The sequence below is a fragment of the Sphaerodactylus townsendi genome, linkage group LG01 (assembly GCF_021028975.2).
Source record: "Sphaerodactylus townsendi isolate TG3544 linkage group LG01, MPM_Stown_v2.3, whole genome shotgun sequence".
NCBI classification, from domain to species: domain Eukaryota; kingdom Metazoa; phylum Chordata; class Lepidosauria; order Squamata; family Sphaerodactylidae; genus Sphaerodactylus; species Sphaerodactylus townsendi.
The window spans coordinates 171,002,207-171,022,814 of record NC_059425.1 but is presented as its reverse complement, the minus strand read 5'-3'; the positions used below and the strand labels follow the sequence as shown (position 1 = coordinate 171,022,814).

Sequence of the window (20,608 nt, the reverse complement as noted above, 5' to 3'; positions counted from 1 at the left end):
TTCACACAGGGTACAGAGGGAATAATGACCAAACAGCTTTCAAACAAGGATACATTGTTGAATTCAATTTGAAGAGTAAAAAAACATTTAAGTTATCTCAGGCAACAAACACGATTTTTGTGTGTCTACTACTGGGGGCAGCAGTGGCGTAGTGGTTAAGAGCAGGTGCATTCTAATCTGGAGGAACTGGGTTTGATTCCCTGCTCTGCCGCCTGAGCTGTGGAGGCTTATCTGGGGAATTCAGATTAGACTGTGCACTCCCACATACGCCAGCTGGGTGGCCTTGGGCTAGTCACAGCTTCTTGGAGCTCTCAGCCCCACCCACCTCACAGGGTGTTTGTTGTGAGGGGGGAAGGGCAAGGAGACTGTCAGCATATGAGGAGTATATACACATAAGGAAATAATGTTGACATCACTGCAAGCTTCATCTAAATAAAAGTGTTCTACATTGCATTTGAAAATTGGGGCTGCTATTCATATACAAGTCAACTAAGTCTCATAAAAAAACAAGAGCATAAGAACAAAATAATAATTAATTTTTATCTCAAATGAGGCATTCCTTCCGGGGTGTCAGAATGGTGAAGGAGGAATATGTATAGTCAAAGGCTTTCACCGCCGGAATCACTAATGTGTTGTTGGGTTTCCAAGTCGTATGGCCGTGCTCCAGTAGCATTTTCTCCTGACATTTCGCCTGCATCTGTGGCTGGCATCTTCAGAGGATCAAAGACAATGCCACTGGAACACGGCCATACAGCCCAAAAACCCCACAAAACCCCATTTATGTATATGTGTACAAATGGCTGGGATTGTTTTTTTATAGTGATGATTGTGTGTTAGATATTATTGCTATTATTAAGAAATAAATAAATAACTCTCCTTAACAGCCAGGCATTCTAACGGAACCGGCCGAATATAGAATCTCTCAATACAAACATATGTTCCCTGACTATTGCGTAGCCATTCTACTGAACTCTTACTAAACAGTAGTAATGTTAATTAAAACAGATACTTTTTAAAAATCAATAACCTTTTTTTGTCAAAAAGTTTATACTTTTAGCTGAACAACAGTTAACAATATTTATAAAAGTAAATAAGATTTTTCATACATGAATCTCTAGACAAACTAATTGTTCAAGCCGTATTTTAAAGGAACACAGCAAATACACCATTCTGGGATTGCTGGTGGTGCACATTCACATTTCTTTATTTCTTTTATTCACCAAATTTGTTTGATGCTTTTTTGCCCAATCAAGGCCACCAAGGAGGCTTCTTATATTATTAAAAAAAACTCATCACAAGAAAAAAATTAGCATTTGTTTCATGTTCAGAAGCAGAAACAAACATAGCAATAACTTACACACACACATAAAAGAAGCCTCTCCGCCACAATGGTGGGTTCTCAAATCAATGACTGTTTTAATAAAAGAGAGAAAAACAATCCACTTGTACTGCTTTAAAAGGGAGATGGCAAACTGCCCTCTTTCACAGCTATGCAAAGGAATGGACAAAAATAGCAACAATAGCTGAGAATCAAATAATAGAAGGAAGGAAATTCACAAGCATTCACAACGATCCTTTTTTTTTCCATACAAAGCAACACACAATCTCTGCATTTTTCATAAACACAGATTTAATCCTTCTAAAGGACATTTGTCCTTCGAAGTTTGTACTTCACATGGGAAGTAATTTTGTACTAAGTGGGGAAAAATAACCACTCTGTAATTTTGTGTTACATTGGTGCAAGGGACCTCTGTCTGGAATACATCACCGTTTTGGAGATACAGAATCCACAGAAATAGAGGAAAAAACCCAGTAAGGAAATAATGTGCATTGCCCTCTTTCCTGCTCCTGCAGTAGACCTTGGTGACAATTCCCCTCCTTTCCTGAATCACATCATTTCCTTCCTCCACAAATAAAAACAACACTGGGCTTAGGTATGTCCAGTAACTCCACCACCATGTGAATTTACTCCCAAAGACACAAACAAGGCAGGAAGTCATGACTGTGATTGATCATTCACAATCCTCTTTGTCTTTGAGAAAAAAAGGTCCATCTTTTTACATTCTTTTGTTCAGACTGCCCAAGACCATTATAATGGCATTCGCAGGGAGAGGACAGAAAGCACTGACGGCTAACTTTGTGTCAGAAATAAATTTGGATAGAACCGCAAGCCTTCCACAGAATCATCTCTGCAAAGTTGACCCATCTTTTCTGCTAGAAGAAGCCTAGAACAAAACGAGAAGTACTTTTAATTATTTTTAAAGGATGTTTGTTATCTGTATCATCGATGCCTGACTTAATTAAAACCAGTGGCAAAGCTGCCACGGGGACATCTGGGGGAAAACGCCCCAGGCACCCTCATGGGAGTCACGTGGGGGTGCACAAAAATCGCCCTCCACACTTCCAGGAAGGAGGGGGGATGTGGCTGGACCTCAGTGCAACATGCGCACATCACACTGAGGCCCAGCCACATCCCTCCTCCTTCCCAGAAGTGGCTGGGCCTCAGCCTACACCCATCAGCTGTCCTCTAGCCGTGGGCATGCTCTGGAGAGCACGGCCATAGCTGGAGGCTGGATGATGGGCGCCGGGGGTGTGTGCACGTTGTGCTGAGGCCCAGTCACGCCCCTCCTCCTTCCCAGAAGCCGCTGGGCCTCAGAGCGATGTGCGCGTGTCGTGCCTTGGCCCAGCCTGGGACGAGGGCTGTGCCAGTCAGCTGTGATCCAACCGTGGGCGTGCTCTAGAAGCCAGCCTGATCTCTCCCCTTTCCCCCGCAGCCCAGCCAGCCTGCTTTTTCTGCTTGCCAACAGAAAAAGGTAAGGGGGAGGGGCAGTGGGGGGCAGCTCCCGGCCGCCATTTTGTTCCGACCACCATTTTCTTTCCCTACGCCCCTGATTAAAACCAGAGACTTTTTATACCTTACCTCTCTTTGGCTAGAAGTACAGACATTCCCACAAGCTTTGCAAACTCCTCTGCTGTGAGGGACCCCTTCTCAGATACCTAGCAGACCACAAAAAAACCACAATGCAGTAAATCTGTACAGCAGCTTATACTGTTTTACCAGCTCCCACCCAAGGCTTCATCTCTTTATTTCCCCAATGTTACAAGACTCAACAGTGCCTCCAGATCAACAGTGCCTCCAGACTGAGCATTTAACGCACATATGTAAGCTTTCCTGTAAGCTTATAATCATTCATTCATTCGCCTTTTATTGGCCTAAAAGCTCATAATCAAAATGGAAACCATAAGTTTGAACATAACAAATGTAAAAAACAACAACGCTCAATTCTCTGATATGAGTAGATCAACAGAGCCAGAAAGTTGACCAGAGGTTATCAGTGTGGCAACCTGGACAAAGGAAGCATCTTCATGGCTCACTAGAATTGGGTCTTGCTATCAAATGAGCCCTGTCCTGTGCGTAGGCTACTCAATATGGTTGTCTCTTGACTATAGCGCACGCTGCAGAAACCAGTGCAAGGTGACGGCTAAATCTGCAGCACAAGACAGCCATGCTGGTCTTTTCATTTTCAGACTATAGTCAGTCTCAGAAAAAGATATTAGTACAGTTGTATATTCCTTCACCACAGGACTCAACATGCCAGATCTTCTTTGCTGTAGAATCCTCTGCCTGGGTCCTAGTGCCTACCTAGCGATGTTCCCTCCCCATTCCTCAGATAGTTGTTTGATGAATTATAAATGCTCTTGTATCAAGTACCATGTTCAACAATGCACAAATGATGGTTTGGACAAAGGCAGCGTGTAAAAATGAATGATCATTCTCACATTCATTTGGGACTATATTCGAATGTGGAAGCAAACAATTTTCTCAACCGCTGCGCCTCAACTGATCGTACTAACATCTTTTACTGAGACAAAGTATAGGTGAAAATCGTGTACCTGTGCTGTGAGTCACGGTTTCTTGGGTGGCATGAACATGATTACCAAGACACATTCTGACTGATCCTCTACACCTGTGGAATACAAGCATCACTCCTGCTATGGAGTAGCAGGAACAGATTCTGGCAAAACTGTATTCAAATACCTGCTTAGCTATAAAGATTGCCTGGTCATTTTGAGCAAGTTTCTGCACCTCTTGGTCTCACCTATTTAGAGTCAGTGAAGGGTAGTGATTAGAGTGTCAGAGTAGGATCTGGTAGATCCATGTTTAAATCCCACCTCTGCCACGGAGGCTTGCTGGGTGATCTCGGGTCCCTCACTCTCTCTCTCAGCCTAATCTCCTCCACAGGACATTTGTAAGGATAAAATGCAGAAGGGGAGCATGTGGTAAGCCACCTTAGGTCCCCACTGAGGAGAAAAGTAAGGTTTAAATGACACAAATAAAATAAAATCTTCACACAGTTTTAGTGGTGAAAAGTTGGTATAATCCCACCTATCCGAACTCTTTGTCGAGAAGGGAAAGGATTCAAAATGTGATTGAACATCTTCAGAACAGAGGAAGCAAAAGTCCCCGGGCCCTCTCACATCCTTCCAACCCCATCCTGTTAGCAGGAAGTTTTCTGAAGCTAGGCATTGGCCTCTGACTTACAGGTCAAGTTTCAGGTTTTCCTCCCTCCCCTCTGGAAGTTCTAAAGATTTAAGAAATGACACCTCCTCTTTATTTTTACTTAGCTGGCGTGTAGTTAAGGTGCGTACATTTTAAGCACTGTTGCAACTGCAAAAGCATTATCGTTAGAAGAGTCTGGAAAACTGTATTTGACAAGATTCCAAAACCGTTTTCTAACAGATCTGCTTGGTGGGAGGAAGGGATTGAAGTACGGTAAAGTATTTATGATCACACAGCCACAAACCAGCATCAAAAGACTCTGTGATGAGAATATTAACAGAGGAGATGTATCTTGATTTTAGCTGGGTGGGCACAACAGGGGTAAGACAGCTTGACCCCTGACAGGGTCAAACATGTGAGCCCCAATGGGTGCATGATAAGCAACAGTGGGCAGGGAATTTTAGCTCTGGAAAGCACCTCCCCCATCCTCAGCATGGTGGTTTCGGTGATGAAAATCAATTTCCTCAGGCAGACTGCTGAAGTCAACAGTTCACGTACCGTCTCTAAGGCAGAAGCCACCATCTCCTCTTCATTGTGGGACTGGAGCTCAATCACCATGACGCCACTGTCAAAGATACGAAGCCTAATTTTTTTTTTTAAGACAAGAAAACACAAAGATGAGCTAGCAGTTTGCAGAAAAGAGGAGGTTGGATAAGGTCTAATTTAGCGGCCTTCTACCTACACTGGGACTTTCAGACAGATCTTGGGAGTCCCATCTGCTGGATCATGAGGCTTCAGGGAGCTGCCATTCATCTATTTATTGCTATTTTTTGGAAGGACCTGCCGAAAGTGTGTTTGCATGGGCAACAAGGTGCCCCGCCCCCCCTTGGCCAAGGTCACTCAGCAGCAGAGAGTCAACTCAAACGGATTCACACGGGCTCCTCTTCTCCCTGGCACACAACAGTGATGTCATGAGAATTCTGGCCTCAGGCTTACACTTTACTCAGTCCCCTTGCTGCCATCTGGAGTTAAAGTGGGTCCACGGTCTGGAAAGGCTGAAAACCTTTGCCCTCACTGATTCAGTGTGAAATCCAGCAACATTTGACAGGCTTTTGGGCCCTCACTGCTTCGCTACAATGCAGCACAGACAACCCTGGCGTGTTGTAGACTAGACCTACCAACTGACACCTCTGTGGGGGGAAATGGCGCCCGGGGACAACACCTCCTCCAGGTGCCTCCCCGCCCCTGGGGGCAGGGTTCAGGGGTGGGGGCAGCTCGGATGGGCACTGCAGCAGCAGACTGGCTCCTGGGCCAGCCTGGTGCCGCAGGGCCCATTGGAGTCGTCTCCCCTGAGCCGCCCCCCTCCCCCAGCCTCCCTGAAAGCCGCCTCCTGCCCTCCCCAGGTCCTCAGACACCTAACGACAGAGCAAGCCAGCTTTGTCTTTAGGCACCTCCCCCGTGCTGAGCCCGTTCTTCCGAGCCAGGTTGGTATAGGGGAGAAGGGGGGTGGGAAGTGATTGGGGGGCGGGGAGCGGCCCAGTGCATAAATATAGAAAAATCACAGCCAACTCATAGGTAAAAAACAAAAATTATTCCATTCCTTTTAACTAATATGGAGAAATTTAGTGACTTCTTTTATCACAGAGATATGGACACACTTAATTTCTTTGTCACAAGGGGTTCTTAAGGGGTTCATAGAGCAGACCCAAATCCCATCATACTATTCAGATACATTTGTCAGAAATCCATTTCGATGGAATCTCACCTGATAGGCAGTTTCAGAGCTTCTAGCATCTTACATGCATTTACGAGATCTTCAGGGGAAAGCAGCTAATTGTAAAAACAAACAGACACTTTTAGTCGCATTGTGAAAACATCGTAATCACAGGACTAGTTCCAGCAAGACTTTATTCTTGGGAATGAATACCAGAGTACCAATGATGTAAGTACCATTAAGTAGAAATGGTGCCTACATGGATCAGTATCCCCATTTTGCCTGGGGACAGGAAACAAAATGGCGGGCACAACTTTACAAAAAGGCAAGTCTTGGGGATCGCTGTCCGGAGCAATATAAATGCTCTTTTTTCAAAGTTCGATGCTTAGAAGTGCAGGCAATAATGGTTTTGACGAAAGCAGCGCTTAAACAAGGGTCTCTAAAGCGAAAAGAGACTTGGGAAGGGGGGATGGCAGTCACTGAGACCCCGCAGAGCATTTAAATATAAGAAAGGTCCAGGAAGATGTGCCTGGGGAAACACACACACAAATATGCATATTTTAAGGAGATAAAACTCATGAGCACAACTCATTTTTGGAGCATCATCCATCACGTTAGGTATTTGCAACTGCACTGGAACGAGTCCTCAGTGGAATTTTAAGAACACTGTCAAGAGGACACAGCAGCCACGTAAGAACGAGGACAGATCCCCAAACTGTTTACATGCACACTGAACCGGTATCTTTGGAATGTTTCATTGGCACTCTCTAGAGCAGGGGTCTGCAACCTGCGGCTCTCCAGATGTTAATGGACTACAAATCCCATCAGCCCCTGCCAGCTGGCAGGGGCTGATGGGAATTGTAGTCCATTAACATCTGGAGAGCTGCAGGTTGCAGACCCCTGCTCTAGAGTGTACTAACTATCACTGGACTAACTATACACAGAATCCTGATTTCATCAATAGCATCTACTATCAGAGAAAAACACAGGATTAAAAGAAGGCTTTTACTGCAGAAAATAGCATGTGTTCTATTTATTTTGAGCTACATTTTGCAATACGCATGAGTCTTGAATGCCTCCATTCTAAGTGCACGATTACTGGAATCGACAGTTCTCTTCAAAGCATCTGGCTGCTTGGCAGCCACATTTTGGCAGTGCAGTATAAACATCTGCACAATCCACGACGTCATCCTTCTGGCACTTAGCAACTTATTTGCTGCAAAGTAACTAACAGCTATCCTGGGTCTCCCTCAACAGGCATTAACTATGAATACAGAATGGATTTCAAAATCATTTTACTATGTCTTGGCTTGTGTAATATAGATATGCATATAATATATTCTCCGTCATAACCTTGGACAGCATTTATATAAAATGGTCATATCTTCCCCGTCTGCTACACCCATGGTAGGTGAGACAATATACCGGTAGTTTACCCTGAACTAACCAGAAACTGGATTAGGAAAAAGGCCTGGAAGGGAAATGGTACGAGAACCTCTTGAATGCCAATTGGGAGTTTTAAGCAAGAGAGTTGGGATGTGTATTTTTTTAAAAAAACACCCTCAGGCATTTTTGCACCGTACATCTTTATCAGAATGCTTCTTTCACCATTCTAAATTTTAGAAATCCACCTGCATTTTCACACCAGTTCTTCATTCATCTTGTTTGCCATCCCCCTCCTGTTCATCAGCTCCCCCCGCCCCAGAATCAGAAGACAACTTTTACATGCTTCTCTCTCCTTTTCAGCGTTGTGTTTCAACATTAGCAGATCCTCATGCCTCCATTTCCCCAAGCTGCTGTCTAACGTTCAATAGCTCATTACTAGGTGGATTTTACTCCAGAAGGACCCTCTGGCATGCAGTGAACTTCAACAGAAAGAGAAGGGAAAAAGGACACGCACTAGAAGAAACAGATCTAGTTTTCTTCCCAGAACAACATGAAAAAGGGGTTTTATTACCTACAACTGTATGGGAGTCTTTCAAGCCAGTTTTGTCAAGGTACTCGCAAAATTTCTCACCTCTAAGCCTCGAGCACGATTCACCAAACAATATACTTCTGTGAGTGACATTATTCCTCCCCGCTCCTGTTGACATAAGACCAGTTTGGATCATGGAATCACCTTAACATCTGCATCATATTTTTTCATATATTGTATCTAGATTATGGAACTGCGTTACATTGGTCTCTCTAGATCAGGATTGTCTGTTCTGACTCAGAGTTGCTCTCCAGGAACTCAGAAGGAGAGACAGACAACTAGGACCTCAAATCCTTTTGGCTGGAGATGCCAAGGGTTTAACTTGGGACCTTCTGAAAGCAAAGGTTCCCTTGAGCACGAATCCACAGCCCACCCACCATAAAACTAATCTATACATTAAAATTAGAAAAGCATTTTAGCCAACAAAAACACCACTTGATAACATATTCTTGCATTAAACAGCACTCCCGACATCAATACAAACAGTAAATCTACTGTTATGATAGCTGTTGGACACCATGGAGAAAAAAATTATTACAGTGTTCAAAACACATGACGATGTACCGAGAGACATTTCAATCTCAAAGCCAAATTACAATCTGCCCATGAAGGTTCTATTTGAAAGTTTAGTACAGAGAACACACTTTTACTTTTATTTATGGTGAAAATACTGGTCTCTCTATACAAAATTAATTGGATAAAACCTTTGGTCACAAATTAAAAGTGTATCAAAACATTACAAAAAGAAGATCCTTAAGCACATTACCTCCAGCGGTGCCTGTAAAATACCAGCTAGCTGCTTTGCCAGTTGCATATGGTAATGTGTGCCGGATCCATGCGTTTCTCGAGTAACTGGATTAGCTATACCCATGCTCAGGAGATAGGATTTAAACCTGATGGTCTGCGCAGAAATAAAAGATTTTAAAAAGTAATATTAAAGAGTAGTTAATCAACATTCAATGCATTGTAAACAAATCCAGTGGTACTTAGGGGATTTTTAAACAAAACAAATGCAGGGAAAATCCAAACCCAGAATCTGGGAAAATTCAAACACCTAAAGATGACATTCCTTTCAACAACAGTATCATAGAATCACAGAGTTGGATGGGGTCATAAAGGCTATCTTGTCCAATATCCTGCTCAATGCAGGATCAGATCAAGGCATCTCTGACATGTTCGTCCAGCTGCTGTTTGAAAACTGTTAATGAGGGATGTTCACCACCTCCCTGTATTTACCAGCAGAGGTTAGAAGGGAATAAGGTACAAGTGAAAATCATACCAGCTCGTCCTCTGCACAAAAGAAAACATCTGTCCTACGATTCCCCCTCCCTTACAAGCATAAGAAGGTGATAGGCATACCTATCTCATCACTACTCCAACCTCTACTGAAGATCATTTCAGGTAGTTAACCATGTTAGACGGTAGCAGCAGAGTCCAGTAGAACTGTACAGATCAACACAATTCTCCATGGTATAAGTTTTCCTGACACAAAGCTCAGTTTGCCAGATACAAATACAATGGAGGTCCTTGAACCGTTACATCCAGTTAGTATCTTTGTATCTGACGAAGTCAGCTTTGACACAGGAAATCGTGTACGCTGGACTCAAATTCTGTACCAATACCTATTATTATATACAACTCATAACATCCTCATATCATTACTGCAGTAGTTTATGCTGCCTTTTTTGCAATTGCAAACAAACAAAAAGTCCAAAAGGAGAGTGGAAAAAGCCACTGCAAGTTTTCCTCTGTGAGAAGTAAACAGCCGGGACTGAGAAAACAGTTTACTGTGAGGCAGTAAACAGCTAGCACTGAGAAAATGAAAGGGAGCTACCAGAGATTCTGTAGTTCGGAAGAAAATGTAGCAGGTTTCTCAAAATCACCCTTCTCCAGAGGCGTATGGCCTATAGGGACATGGGATCACCCATGTCTCCAGGTGCATGCCTTTTGGTCGGGGGGGGGGGGGCGCCAGGCTCCCACCCACCACATGATCAAATGGTGTGCGCCCCAGTCACTTGCCACCAAGCCCCGCCCCCTGCCTCCGTGCAGACTGGCTTTTGTGTAAAAGCCAGCCTGCACGGAGATCAGGGGCAGGGCTCAAGGTGGACCCCTGCTCCCAAGCCCCGCCCCCAAACATGGGGATAGGGCAGTGGCACCTGGAGAAGGAATTGTCTCTGGGCGCCATTTCACCCCAATACACCTCTGCCCTTCTCCCACACCTAAGATCATTTCCTGCTCTTTGGGAAAAAGGGCCTGCACTAGGGAATCACTCAGTTCAGTAATGCTCATTGTCTATTTTCTCATAAGCCTATTTTAGTTAGTTATTTAGTTAGATCCTCCCATGCTAAATAAAATATTGGGCAGCATAAGCCTATTTACTTTTGGAAGATTTGGCCAGTCCATTGCAATGAGCTGATGTGATGAGGAACGCCAGCATGCATGTGTGCAAGTGTACATGAGACACAGAAGTACATGTACTCCGGTATGAAAATGAGCATGTGGGTAAGCGCTGTAAGTTATGTCATATTACCAGTTCAGAATTTAGAAGTACTGTGGCTTCATAGAACATGTTCATATTCATAGCCTTCATTAAACAAGTTGCTAACATACAAACTGACCTCATCTTCAGTTATGTCACCTTGCTTCTCTTTGATCTTATTAGCAATCGATTTGGATAACTCCACCATTTCTTTAGCCTGTGAAACACATAATGCAGACACCAAGATCACTCGGTGGGAACGGCTCCCCTCTTGGTTCTCATTACAGGACCAGCAGATTTCAGTTCAGAGAGGAGAACAAATAAGGGGGTACTTTACCTTTTCCATTAGTTTGCTGAGGTCTTCAAAAGCCTGAAAACAATAAAAACACATCTGGAGATATATTCTTCCAAAAGAAATAATATTCATTGCATCATGGCAACAATTCTTCTGCCACTTAGTTTAGAACAGGAGTTTGCAACCTGCAGCTCTCCAGATGTTCATGGACTACAAATCCCATCAGCCCCTGCCAGCATGGCCAATTGGCCATGCTGGCAGGGGCTGATGGGATTTGTAGTCCATGAACATCTGGAGAGCCGCAGGTTGCAGACCCCTGGTTTAGAATGATAGGAAACATGCTTTTGTGTTGTAATACTAACTTATAAATGGGTAGATCATCAAATATTAAACTATGAAAGGGCCCAAACAGGCTGTGCTTCTGTGTGAATAGGACACACAGTGTTGTGATGGCAGGTTTCCTACACCTAAGATATGAGACGGCAGCTCATCTTCAGCAATGGATTAACAGAAAAGCCAAGAGTTGCCACAAACTAACTCTGATCTCAGTTTGTATTTAAGCACGTACAGCTTCGCAAACAGCAAACATCCCAACAGTAACGGGACACTGCAACCTGCAACTTGCCTTTCCTTCATTTATGTGCCAGATTCACAACATAATTGGTAATTAGCATCTTAACGCGTTATCTCAACAACCTAAACAAAGCTCCCCAAGAAAGAGAGAAAGAAACAGGGAGAGATGAAGCAGAGGTATAAGCTGGGCCAAACTGCGCCCGAGTGGACTCTGCGTTTTCAGCCCCTCCCCCCATGGGCCCTGCTTCTGACCCACCTTCTTGAGCCCCCCCCCCCCACTTACCTTAGTTCAGGGGTGTCCAACCTGTGGCTCTCCAGATGCTCATAGACTACAATTCCCACCAGCCTATTGGCCATGCTGGCAGGGGCTGATGGGAATTGTAGTCCATGAACATCTGGAGAGCCACAGGTTGCACACCCCTGCCTTAGTTCTTAGTTTCAGGCTTAGTTTCAGGCTGAAAAGCAGCCTGTTCAGTTCAGGCTGAAAAAAGCCTGGGTGGGAAGTGTACTACCCAGGAGCCCTTGGGGCTCGCAAGGTCTCCTGGGTAGTGCAGTTCCCACAAAAGCCCATTTCAGCCTGAACAGAACAGGCCTCTTTTCAGCCTGAAACTAAGAACTAAGGTAAGGGGGGGGGGCAGCGAAGGGGGGGTCACAGGGCGATTTTCTGCCCCCCAGGCGTGTGCCCGGTGTAGGGTGCACCTCCCCGCCCCCTTGTAGCTTCGCCTATGAGAAGAAAGGAGAGATAGAGAAGAGAGACAGGAGAGAAAGAGAAGTAAAGAGGCAGAGGGAAAAGACAGAAAGAGACAGAGAGAAAGAAGGAAAATTAGATAAATAAAAAGTAGGGTAAATGGAATTCTTCTGATAAGGGCAGGCTTGCAAACAAAGGAAAATATGCACACACCTAACAGGAATTTCCTCAGACAAACAATGTTGGGTTTTTTTAATCAGCTATGAACAGCAGGTGCAGGAAATTCATTTTGGAACACAGGGCTCATTTTGAAATTAACATTTCTAACATGCAGGAGTCCACTGCTCCTCACCCCCACCCTTCCAACTCCCACAATCTGATTTTTTTATGCTGACAAACTATAAGAGAACAAAGGTGGATCTATCTATTCCCAGAGTAGCACACCTAGCACGAAAGGGAGCAGCTTTGTGTTCCCACATCCCCTCTTCCCTCAAAAAGGTCTTGAAAAAGTGAACGGGTGATATTGTGACACTGTGCTCAGGATTCCTCCCCTCTCCTCTCCATTCTGCTGGTTGAAGAAAAGAAAGGGGGGGGGGCTGTTCAGGTAACCAGGTAATTTTCTGGTTCTCATCAACAAAACTAAAAAAAGCATTTTCAGATGCTCATAAAGTGGTGGAGGGGAAGACTATTACCCCATCTCACCCTTGGCATCACAAGCACCAAAAGACAACCCAGGTGGTGGCGGCGGTAGAAAGTTCCATCACTGCCGACTTACGGCAACTCCACAAAATTTTCAAGGCAAGAGATGTTCAGAGGGGCTTGCTGTTGCCTGCCTCTGTGTGGGCTGAGAAATTTCTGAGAAATCTCTGACAGGCCCAAAGAAGAAGAAGAGGTTGGATTTATACCCCACCTTTCTCTCCAGCAAGGAGTTTCAAGGCAACTTACAAACTCTTTTTTCCCTTCCTCTCCCCACAACAGATACTTTGTGAGGTAGGTGGGATTGAGAAAGTTCTTAAAGGACTGTGACTGGACCAAGGTCACTCAACAGGGAAAGCAAATCAATTCGCCAGATAAGAGTCTGCTGCTAATGTGGAGGAGCGGAGAATCACACCTGGTTCTCCAAATTAGAGTCCACCTGCTCTTAACGACTACTCCATGCTGACTCACAAAGTAACACTGGCATCAGCATATCGTGGTGGCGAACCTATGGCACTCCAGATGTTCATGAACTACCATTCCCACCAGCCCCTGCCAGCATGGCCAATTTGTCATGCTGGCAGGGGCTGATGGGAATTGTAGTCCATGAACATCTGGAGTGCCACAGGTTCACCACCGCGGGCATATCCCAAACAGTGGGCTGCATCCTGTGGCAAATGGACTTCTAGCTCCCTCCATGCTGTTCCTGAGGGTCAGGGTCATTTTGGGCTGCAGAGGGAGGCAAGGAAACCCTATTCCACTGATGATAAAATATCTTTCATTAGTGAAGATTCAACTCAGGATCCAAGCAGTCACTCACTACTGCAATCAACGCACGAGTTGCCAGAGAAGTAATATATTCCTAGTATACCACATTGTTCCAGATAAGGCCCCTTCCGCTCATGCAGAATAATGCACTTACAATCCACTTGCGATGCACTTTACAGCTGGATTTTACTGTGCGGACTAGCAAAATCCACTTGCAAACAATTGTGAAAGTGGATTGAAAGTGCATTATTCTGCATGTGCAGAAGGGGCCTAAGTGGTGGGAAAATGGGATAGATCTGCAATCAAGGGAATGCTTTGAGAAAAGAGATCTGTATTTTTTGAACATTTCACTGAAAACGTTAAAAATATCCTTGGCCAAGCATTCTGAATACTGATTCTAAGTACCCACTCCTGTCTCCCCCCCCCCTTTTTTTTAAATTAAAGGGAGTTGTTTGAGTATCCAGCATACCAGAGGAACTCAAGCGCAGACTTTGGACAGGCAGCTCTGGAGGGCGCCCATTCTTAAAGAAGGTTAAAATCATTTTAAAGGCTTCGTAAAACATGAACGCAAACTTGCAGCTCAACTGTATTGGGACTTTATAGGCCTGCAGAACAGTCGGACTTTTCCTCCGAGGTGAAAACTCAACATGAATTTCTGACGCTGAAAACGTTAAATTATCCACCTCAGATATGTTTTTATCCATCTCCTTTCTTCTTTCTTCTAATTTCCTCTCAATACCGACTATTCCTGCCGCTCTTATCCTTCCAGCCTGAAAAAAAAAACCCCGACATCAAATAAAAGCATCAGGAAGGAAGCATTTAGATTTTCTCATCAGCAGTATTTGGCAATCAATAAGAACCTATGCTTTAATCGGAGGTCTCTGGCACAGAATCAGTGACATTCTAAGCCTACTGACTATAAAGCAGGAAAACGTTTTGCTGAGAGCTGAACATGTTTAACTGGCTCTGAAGATTACTGCATTATTTACTTCATCACCGTGGCCATTTTTTTTAGTTAGAACATGTAGAAGTGTGATACTGATTAAGTGAAATACCATAATTTTATTTCGCCAATATTTTAATGAATTGAATGTATCAAGGCAGACTCATACTTTACAAATACACTTGTCATTCTTGATTAGATACAGCATAATACTTAATCTGATTTTAAAACCAGGTTGGCACAAGGGCTGCTGATACAGAAATGCGCTCAGGGCACACCCACTATTTCTATCGTTCCCAAGTCAGCAGCTATCAAAGTTCCATGTCTCTACCAAAAGAGCTGCCTAGACCCCCACTCCCAGGGGCCAATACCGACCGTTTGGCAAGATCTATACCCCACACATGATTTACTAGGTTGGACATAAATAGGAAGTATGGAGGAAGAGCCCAAGGAAGGTTAATTATGCAGTGCAAAATTGACCCAATAGGTTCAAAAAAGTATGTCCACTTCATCATGAACTTTCTTACACACACAAAAGGATTTTACTGAGATCAGCCATATTTGGGCAAATAAAAACTTAACAGCCCAAAATGATAGGTACAATTAATGCTTTTAAAATGGCTAGTTTGAGCTGCATACTTTATTGTACACTAGCCCATGGGCAGTGAAAAGTCCCAAGGGGGTGGTGTCAGTGAGTTTTGTATTGCAGCCAGCCTATGACATCTCCTTGATGTCTTATATGCTGACACTCGGCCTATCTCGCATAATTTTGCCTCACTTAGGAAGGCAGTAATGAGCAAAAAGGCAACAGTACCTGCGGACCTCTGTTTATCTGAATAGTCTGAGAAGCAGGCATAGTCTCCCATCTTCGCTGTGTCATTTCTTCTGATAACCGCCTGTAGAACTGTACAAAAGAACCAAAGAAACTGGTTTTCATCCATTCAAACCTGACAAAAGTGAACTGGAAAATCTTCAGGCAATTAAGAATATCCACTGCAATGTAACTCAACAGATGTGAATGCACCCTCTGCTGGCCACTCCTGCTGGGAAGGCCACCTTGGCCTCTTAGGAGCTCGGCTACCCTTTTGGAACAAGCAGGACGCAACTCTGGCTTCTGTTCATAAGCTCTTTACTGTCATAGTTAACAGCACTCCTGTAAGCTTGAGCCCCTACATCACACCAACCAACCTCCCTCTTTCCCTGACTCCTTTTTATCCTTCTCAGGAGGTTCCCCTCCTCCTGGGAGCTCCCTGTTCCAGCCTCCTAGTGGTTGGTGTTTGTTGTGCTCTGCTGGGCTGGGACTGGCTCTTCAGCTTTCATGGCCCTCTTCTTTGATTGCAGCCTGGGTGAGGTTGTGAAGACCCCGCCCCACTCTCGAAGACTGCGGAGGACTACTGACTGCAGCTTGGCCAGAGCTGTGCTATCTCCACCCTTTTCCCTGGAACTGTTGAGGCTCGCTCTTGCGGCCCAGGCTCCCCTGCCATTTCCCTGCAGTTTCTCTCAGCTTCTGGTTTCCTGGATGTCCCTACTTCCACGGGTAAGTCCATGGGCAGGGCTGCCAGTTGAGGGGTTCTCCAGGATCCCTGAGTGGGTGTCTGGGACAAGGAGAGGAGTGGAACGGGCTGCCTGGTGCTGGGAGGCAGCCCTGTCTCTGGACAACAGATTAAAACAGATACATACCTCTATCTGGCCATGTTCTTTGAATGAAAGTTTTATATAAGAATATTTGCTGTTCTGGAAAGGACCAGGATCTTTGTTGGAAGATGCTGGATGAAGATGGACCACTATTTTGGCACTATTTTGGAAAGAAGGAGAACATAAGAACATAAGAACAAGCCAGCTGGATAAGACCAGAGTCCATCTAGTCCAGCTCTCTGCTACTCGCAGTGGCCCACCAGGTGCCTTTGGGAGCTCACATGCAGGATGTGAAAGCAATGGCCTTCTGCGGCTGTTGCTCCCGATCACCTGGTCTGTTAAGGCATTTGCAATCTCAGCTCAAAGAGGATCAAGATTGGTAGCCATAAATCGACTTCTCCTCCATAAATCTGTCCAAGCCCCTTTTAAAGCTAAAAGGGGGGGGGGGATAACTGAAATTACAAAGTACTGTTTCAATAAATGACTGAGCCTAAAGGTTTTGCTTAGAAAAAAATTACCTTTTCCCTATGCCGGCTGCTTGTTCTTCAATGAAGATGATCTGAGAAAGTGGAATAGCCATACAACATTCCTATAAAAAACACAGAACAAAACAAAGGTATGTACAGTGTATTTGGTCAAATATATCTGTTCTTCAGAAGTGAACAAGACACAAACACTATTTCTTTTCCAATCCATGATCTGCATGCCTTGTTTGATTCTGCAGGCAGTGTGACGGTCGCGTCTGAGCACTGGATTGGAATCTGGGAGATCCTGGGTCCAACCTCACCCAGCCACTGGAGATATTGAGCCAGTTGCGTATTGAGCTATTAAGGTTTCCGTAGTTGAGAGGGTGACGTCAGATGAGAGCATTATACTTAAGTGAGTGTATGTGTAGTTTCTCCCTGCTCAGCCTGATGTATTATTATGGAAGCTGTCTATGTAAATAAACCTTGTTTTTGCCTCACTGCGTGCCTGATGATTGAGACTTAACAGGGTCAATCGTTGTCTTTCAGCAATACATCCAGATATCCAGAATTGCAGAAGCCGAAGAACAGAAATGGGGCCAACCAAGTAGCCAGGCAAGTGCCTTGGTCACTCTGTTCGACTGTTACAAGCTAGAGATTGGGACCAAGAGTAATGGGTTCAAGGTGAAGAAAAGAGATTCCACATTAAACATCAGGAAAAACTTCCAGACAATAAGGGCTGTTCAACAGTGGAATGCGCTACTTCAGAGTGTGGTGGAGTCTCCTTCTTTGGAGGTTTTTAAAGAGAGGCTGGATGGCCATCTGACAGGAGTGCTTTGATTGTGTGTTCCTGCATTGCACGGGGTTGGACTTGATGGCCCTTGGAGTCTCTTCCAACTCTATGAGTCAAAGGTCAGAGAAAAGAGAAGGCTTGCCATGAACTGGCAAAAATCCTGTTGTCATCATATTAGTTTCACATATACATAGTACAGGATTATTAAAGACTTATAGACACACTTGTGGAGGTTTTGCACATGAAGCTATCTTTTATTGCATTGGATCACTGGTCCATCAAGGTCAGCTCTGACTAGCAACTGACCTCCAGGATCTCATGGTATTTCACATCACCTCCCACTTGATCCTTTTGACTGGAGGCATCTGGACTGGAACCTGCGACCTTCTGCATGCAAAGCAGATGCTCTGCCGCTGAGCCACAACAACTTCCCTAGTTTGGGTGGAGTATGAAGTCTGTTTTATTTTTCACATTCATTGTGGGAGGCATCCCTGAGGCAAAAATCCTGAGACTGACTTATCCCCTTTGTGCTAAAAAAAATCTGAGAGTTACAGAGAGTGGACTGTCCCACAAAAAACCTCATGGTGAAACGGGTATTTGTACTTTGCTGTTCCGGATCCAGCTGCAGCCTCATGCATAACTTCAAAGGCTCATCTCTACTCTGACAGAAAAGAAGGTTCTCATGGGATACAGATGTGCTCGCTCACTAAAGGGACACAATACAACGTAAGCAGAGATCAAAGCATGTTTTGCACTTATTTCCCAGACTCGACTGCCAGGGATTGGTTTCACGATCACTGTATGCCAAATTAGCAGAAGATTTATGTGTCTTTTGACACTCTGGAAAACAAAGAACAGCACTGTCCTGGAAAGATAAGGAAACCAGTCAATGTAACTATAGCCACTGTTTATCCTTTCCAGTTTGGTTTTCACAGAAGACAGGATTTAGAATAATTTATACATGCAACTGCTCCAGAACCCAAGCACTGTCCGCCAGAGATAACAGGAGTCAGAAAAATAACCTCAGCTGATTAATGTCTGTCTGTAGTTTGATTTAGGTAGTTGTGCTATTCACAGTCCCATCGTAATCCTGGTTTAGTTTGTGGTGAAGGCAAGTTTATACGCATAGGCTTCACGGAATACTAAGGGTTGAGTTTTTGCTATGAAAGGAGGTATTGAATAATACAAGCTGAGACCTGCCCAGAAGAATCAGCAATTACTTCCTGATTATAGGATGTGGCCCAGCTTTGATCACTACCACACGGCACACTTCAGGCAGTGGGCACAGAAGTGAAGTAAGCAAAGGGCAGATAGAACACTGGGGCTGAAGATCCACACAGATGGAATATTCATGATTCCAGCAGCATCTGAAAAGTAGCACTGAAAGGAGAAACCGCTCCCATCTTGGTGATTCTAGTCCAGCTTTCATGTTAACCCCACATCTGAGGCAACGGCCAAGAACCCCACTGCCCTGAGCACGGAAATGCACTTTTCACATGACACATATACTCTGAGGATGCTTGAGGAGGAATATGCTTGTATGCATACTGATCACTACTTAAGCTTACAGCATCTTTTGGTATTTTGATCTGGCTCACATTTTGGACCGAGGCAGTCCAATTTTCTCCTCTAGTGGTGGTTGACGCCTCCGACTGAATCACTGTATTTAATTCCAAGTTTAGGCCCAAGTGGCAATTTTAAAAAAAATCACAGAATAAGGTTGCATACAGATAGTAGTAGTAATACCAAAATCCCAAGGTTCTTCTTTTAAAATTAGAGGATTCAAAAGCCTCCAGGAAAAAAAATCAGCAATGTCTGTGCCTGTGCAGACATTGCCAAGGTGGGGAGACTTTGGGCAGCATTTTATACCCAGTCATGGACAGAGGAAAGTAAAACGTATGTACAGTATGAGCAGGGCAGAGAGAAACAGAAACCAGTGGGGGGTTGGGGGGGGGGGCAGAGTAGGAAGAACAGAGATGTGAAAGCCCAGGAACAAATTGGGACAATGCAGGGGAAATTTGAAGGGTTATTTAAGGGGTTTTATTCCTTCCAATGGAAAAACTGAAACATTTGGGGGGAGCACTTATAAAATATCTTATTTTTTTAGAATAAGTAAATCGCTTCCCAAAGCAAGGTTTTTTCACATTTTATATATCTTGAAAGTCTGAGAACCTTTTTAAAAATTTTTCCTGTGAAAAAATTGGAAAATTTGAAAGAGAACTGAAAAGACTTATTTTGTAGACATATATAACATTTTCTATGTGGTTCAAAATTTCTGTAAATTTTAAATTTCAGGAAGGATGGGGCAAGTAGCTAAAGCAGCAAGGCGACTGTGGCAAATGGAAGGGGTTGATGAGAGACAGAAAGTAAAAAGGAAGTAGGGAGAAGATTCTACAGTACCAATCCAAAAACACTGTTGAACACCTGACAAATGAAGTCTTACCTGGTGGCCTGAAGCCATCAGTGATAATCTGGCTGCTAACCCCCAGGAGTGGCCAACCTATGGCACTCCAGATGTTCATGGACTACAATTCCCATCAGCCCCTGCCAGCATGGCAAATTGGCGTGCCATAGGTTGGCCACCCCTGCTTATGCACCTAGCAAGGCAGAAGAGAGCATACTCTCTCCTTTAACATGAGTGCTTGCAAGTCCCTCAATTGTAATTTAAAACAAAACCAAACCCAAGGCTCTTTTAAACTACATGAATGAATGGCGTCCTTTCGGAGTACGTGATATTGTGCACAATTCAAACTTTCACATCTAGTGATCAAAGTAGTCCAAACTAAAAACAGACTAGTAAAATATTTGAAAAGCTTTTATTGGGGATCACAGGTTCTCAGGTTATTGCAAACAAAAGTTTGTAATATCAAGTTCTATTGGTCAGGCTCATGAAAATTACTTTGCACATTAACAAGTAGGCACTAGCCAACAGATATTTCATAAAGAGATTATATCACTGCCTGCAGGTTTTCATTGTAGAAAGATAACATTAGGAGGGAAAGGAAAAGAAAAAGAATGGGGGAGAAAGAGGGGCAGAGATCTGCATCTCAAGGAAAGGACAAACAGAGATCAAAAACTTGAGAA

General features: G+C 44.1%; 1 protein-coding gene across 1 annotated transcript in view; it reads right to left on the bottom strand.

The window, feature by feature from the left end:
• Positions 1–1,018: 1,018 nt before the first annotated feature.
• VPS36 (vacuolar protein sorting 36 homolog) overlaps positions 1,019–20,608 on the bottom strand; it is a 24,101-nt gene continuing 4,511 nt past the window's right edge. Inside the window, exons 3-14 of the mRNA XM_048499507.1 lie at positions 16,786–16,856; positions 16,313–16,427; positions 15,447–15,536; positions 14,373–14,459; positions 11,007–11,039; positions 10,809–10,886; positions 8,957–9,091; positions 8,233–8,298; positions 6,267–6,331; positions 5,060–5,144; positions 2,921–2,997; positions 1,019–2,225 (exon numbers count right to left, since the gene is read on the bottom strand). Coding sequence (XP_048355464.1) covers positions 2,132–2,225; positions 2,921–2,997; positions 5,060–5,144; positions 6,267–6,331; positions 8,233–8,298; positions 8,957–9,091; positions 10,809–10,886; positions 11,007–11,039; positions 14,373–14,459; positions 15,447–15,536; positions 16,313–16,427; positions 16,786–16,856 — 996 coding nt within the window. The 3' untranslated portion in view covers positions 1,019–2,131. The remainder of the gene's footprint in view (positions 2,226–2,920; positions 2,998–5,059; positions 5,145–6,266; positions 6,332–8,232; positions 8,299–8,956; positions 9,092–10,808; positions 10,887–11,006; positions 11,040–14,372; positions 14,460–15,446; positions 15,537–16,312; positions 16,428–16,785; positions 16,857–20,608) is intronic.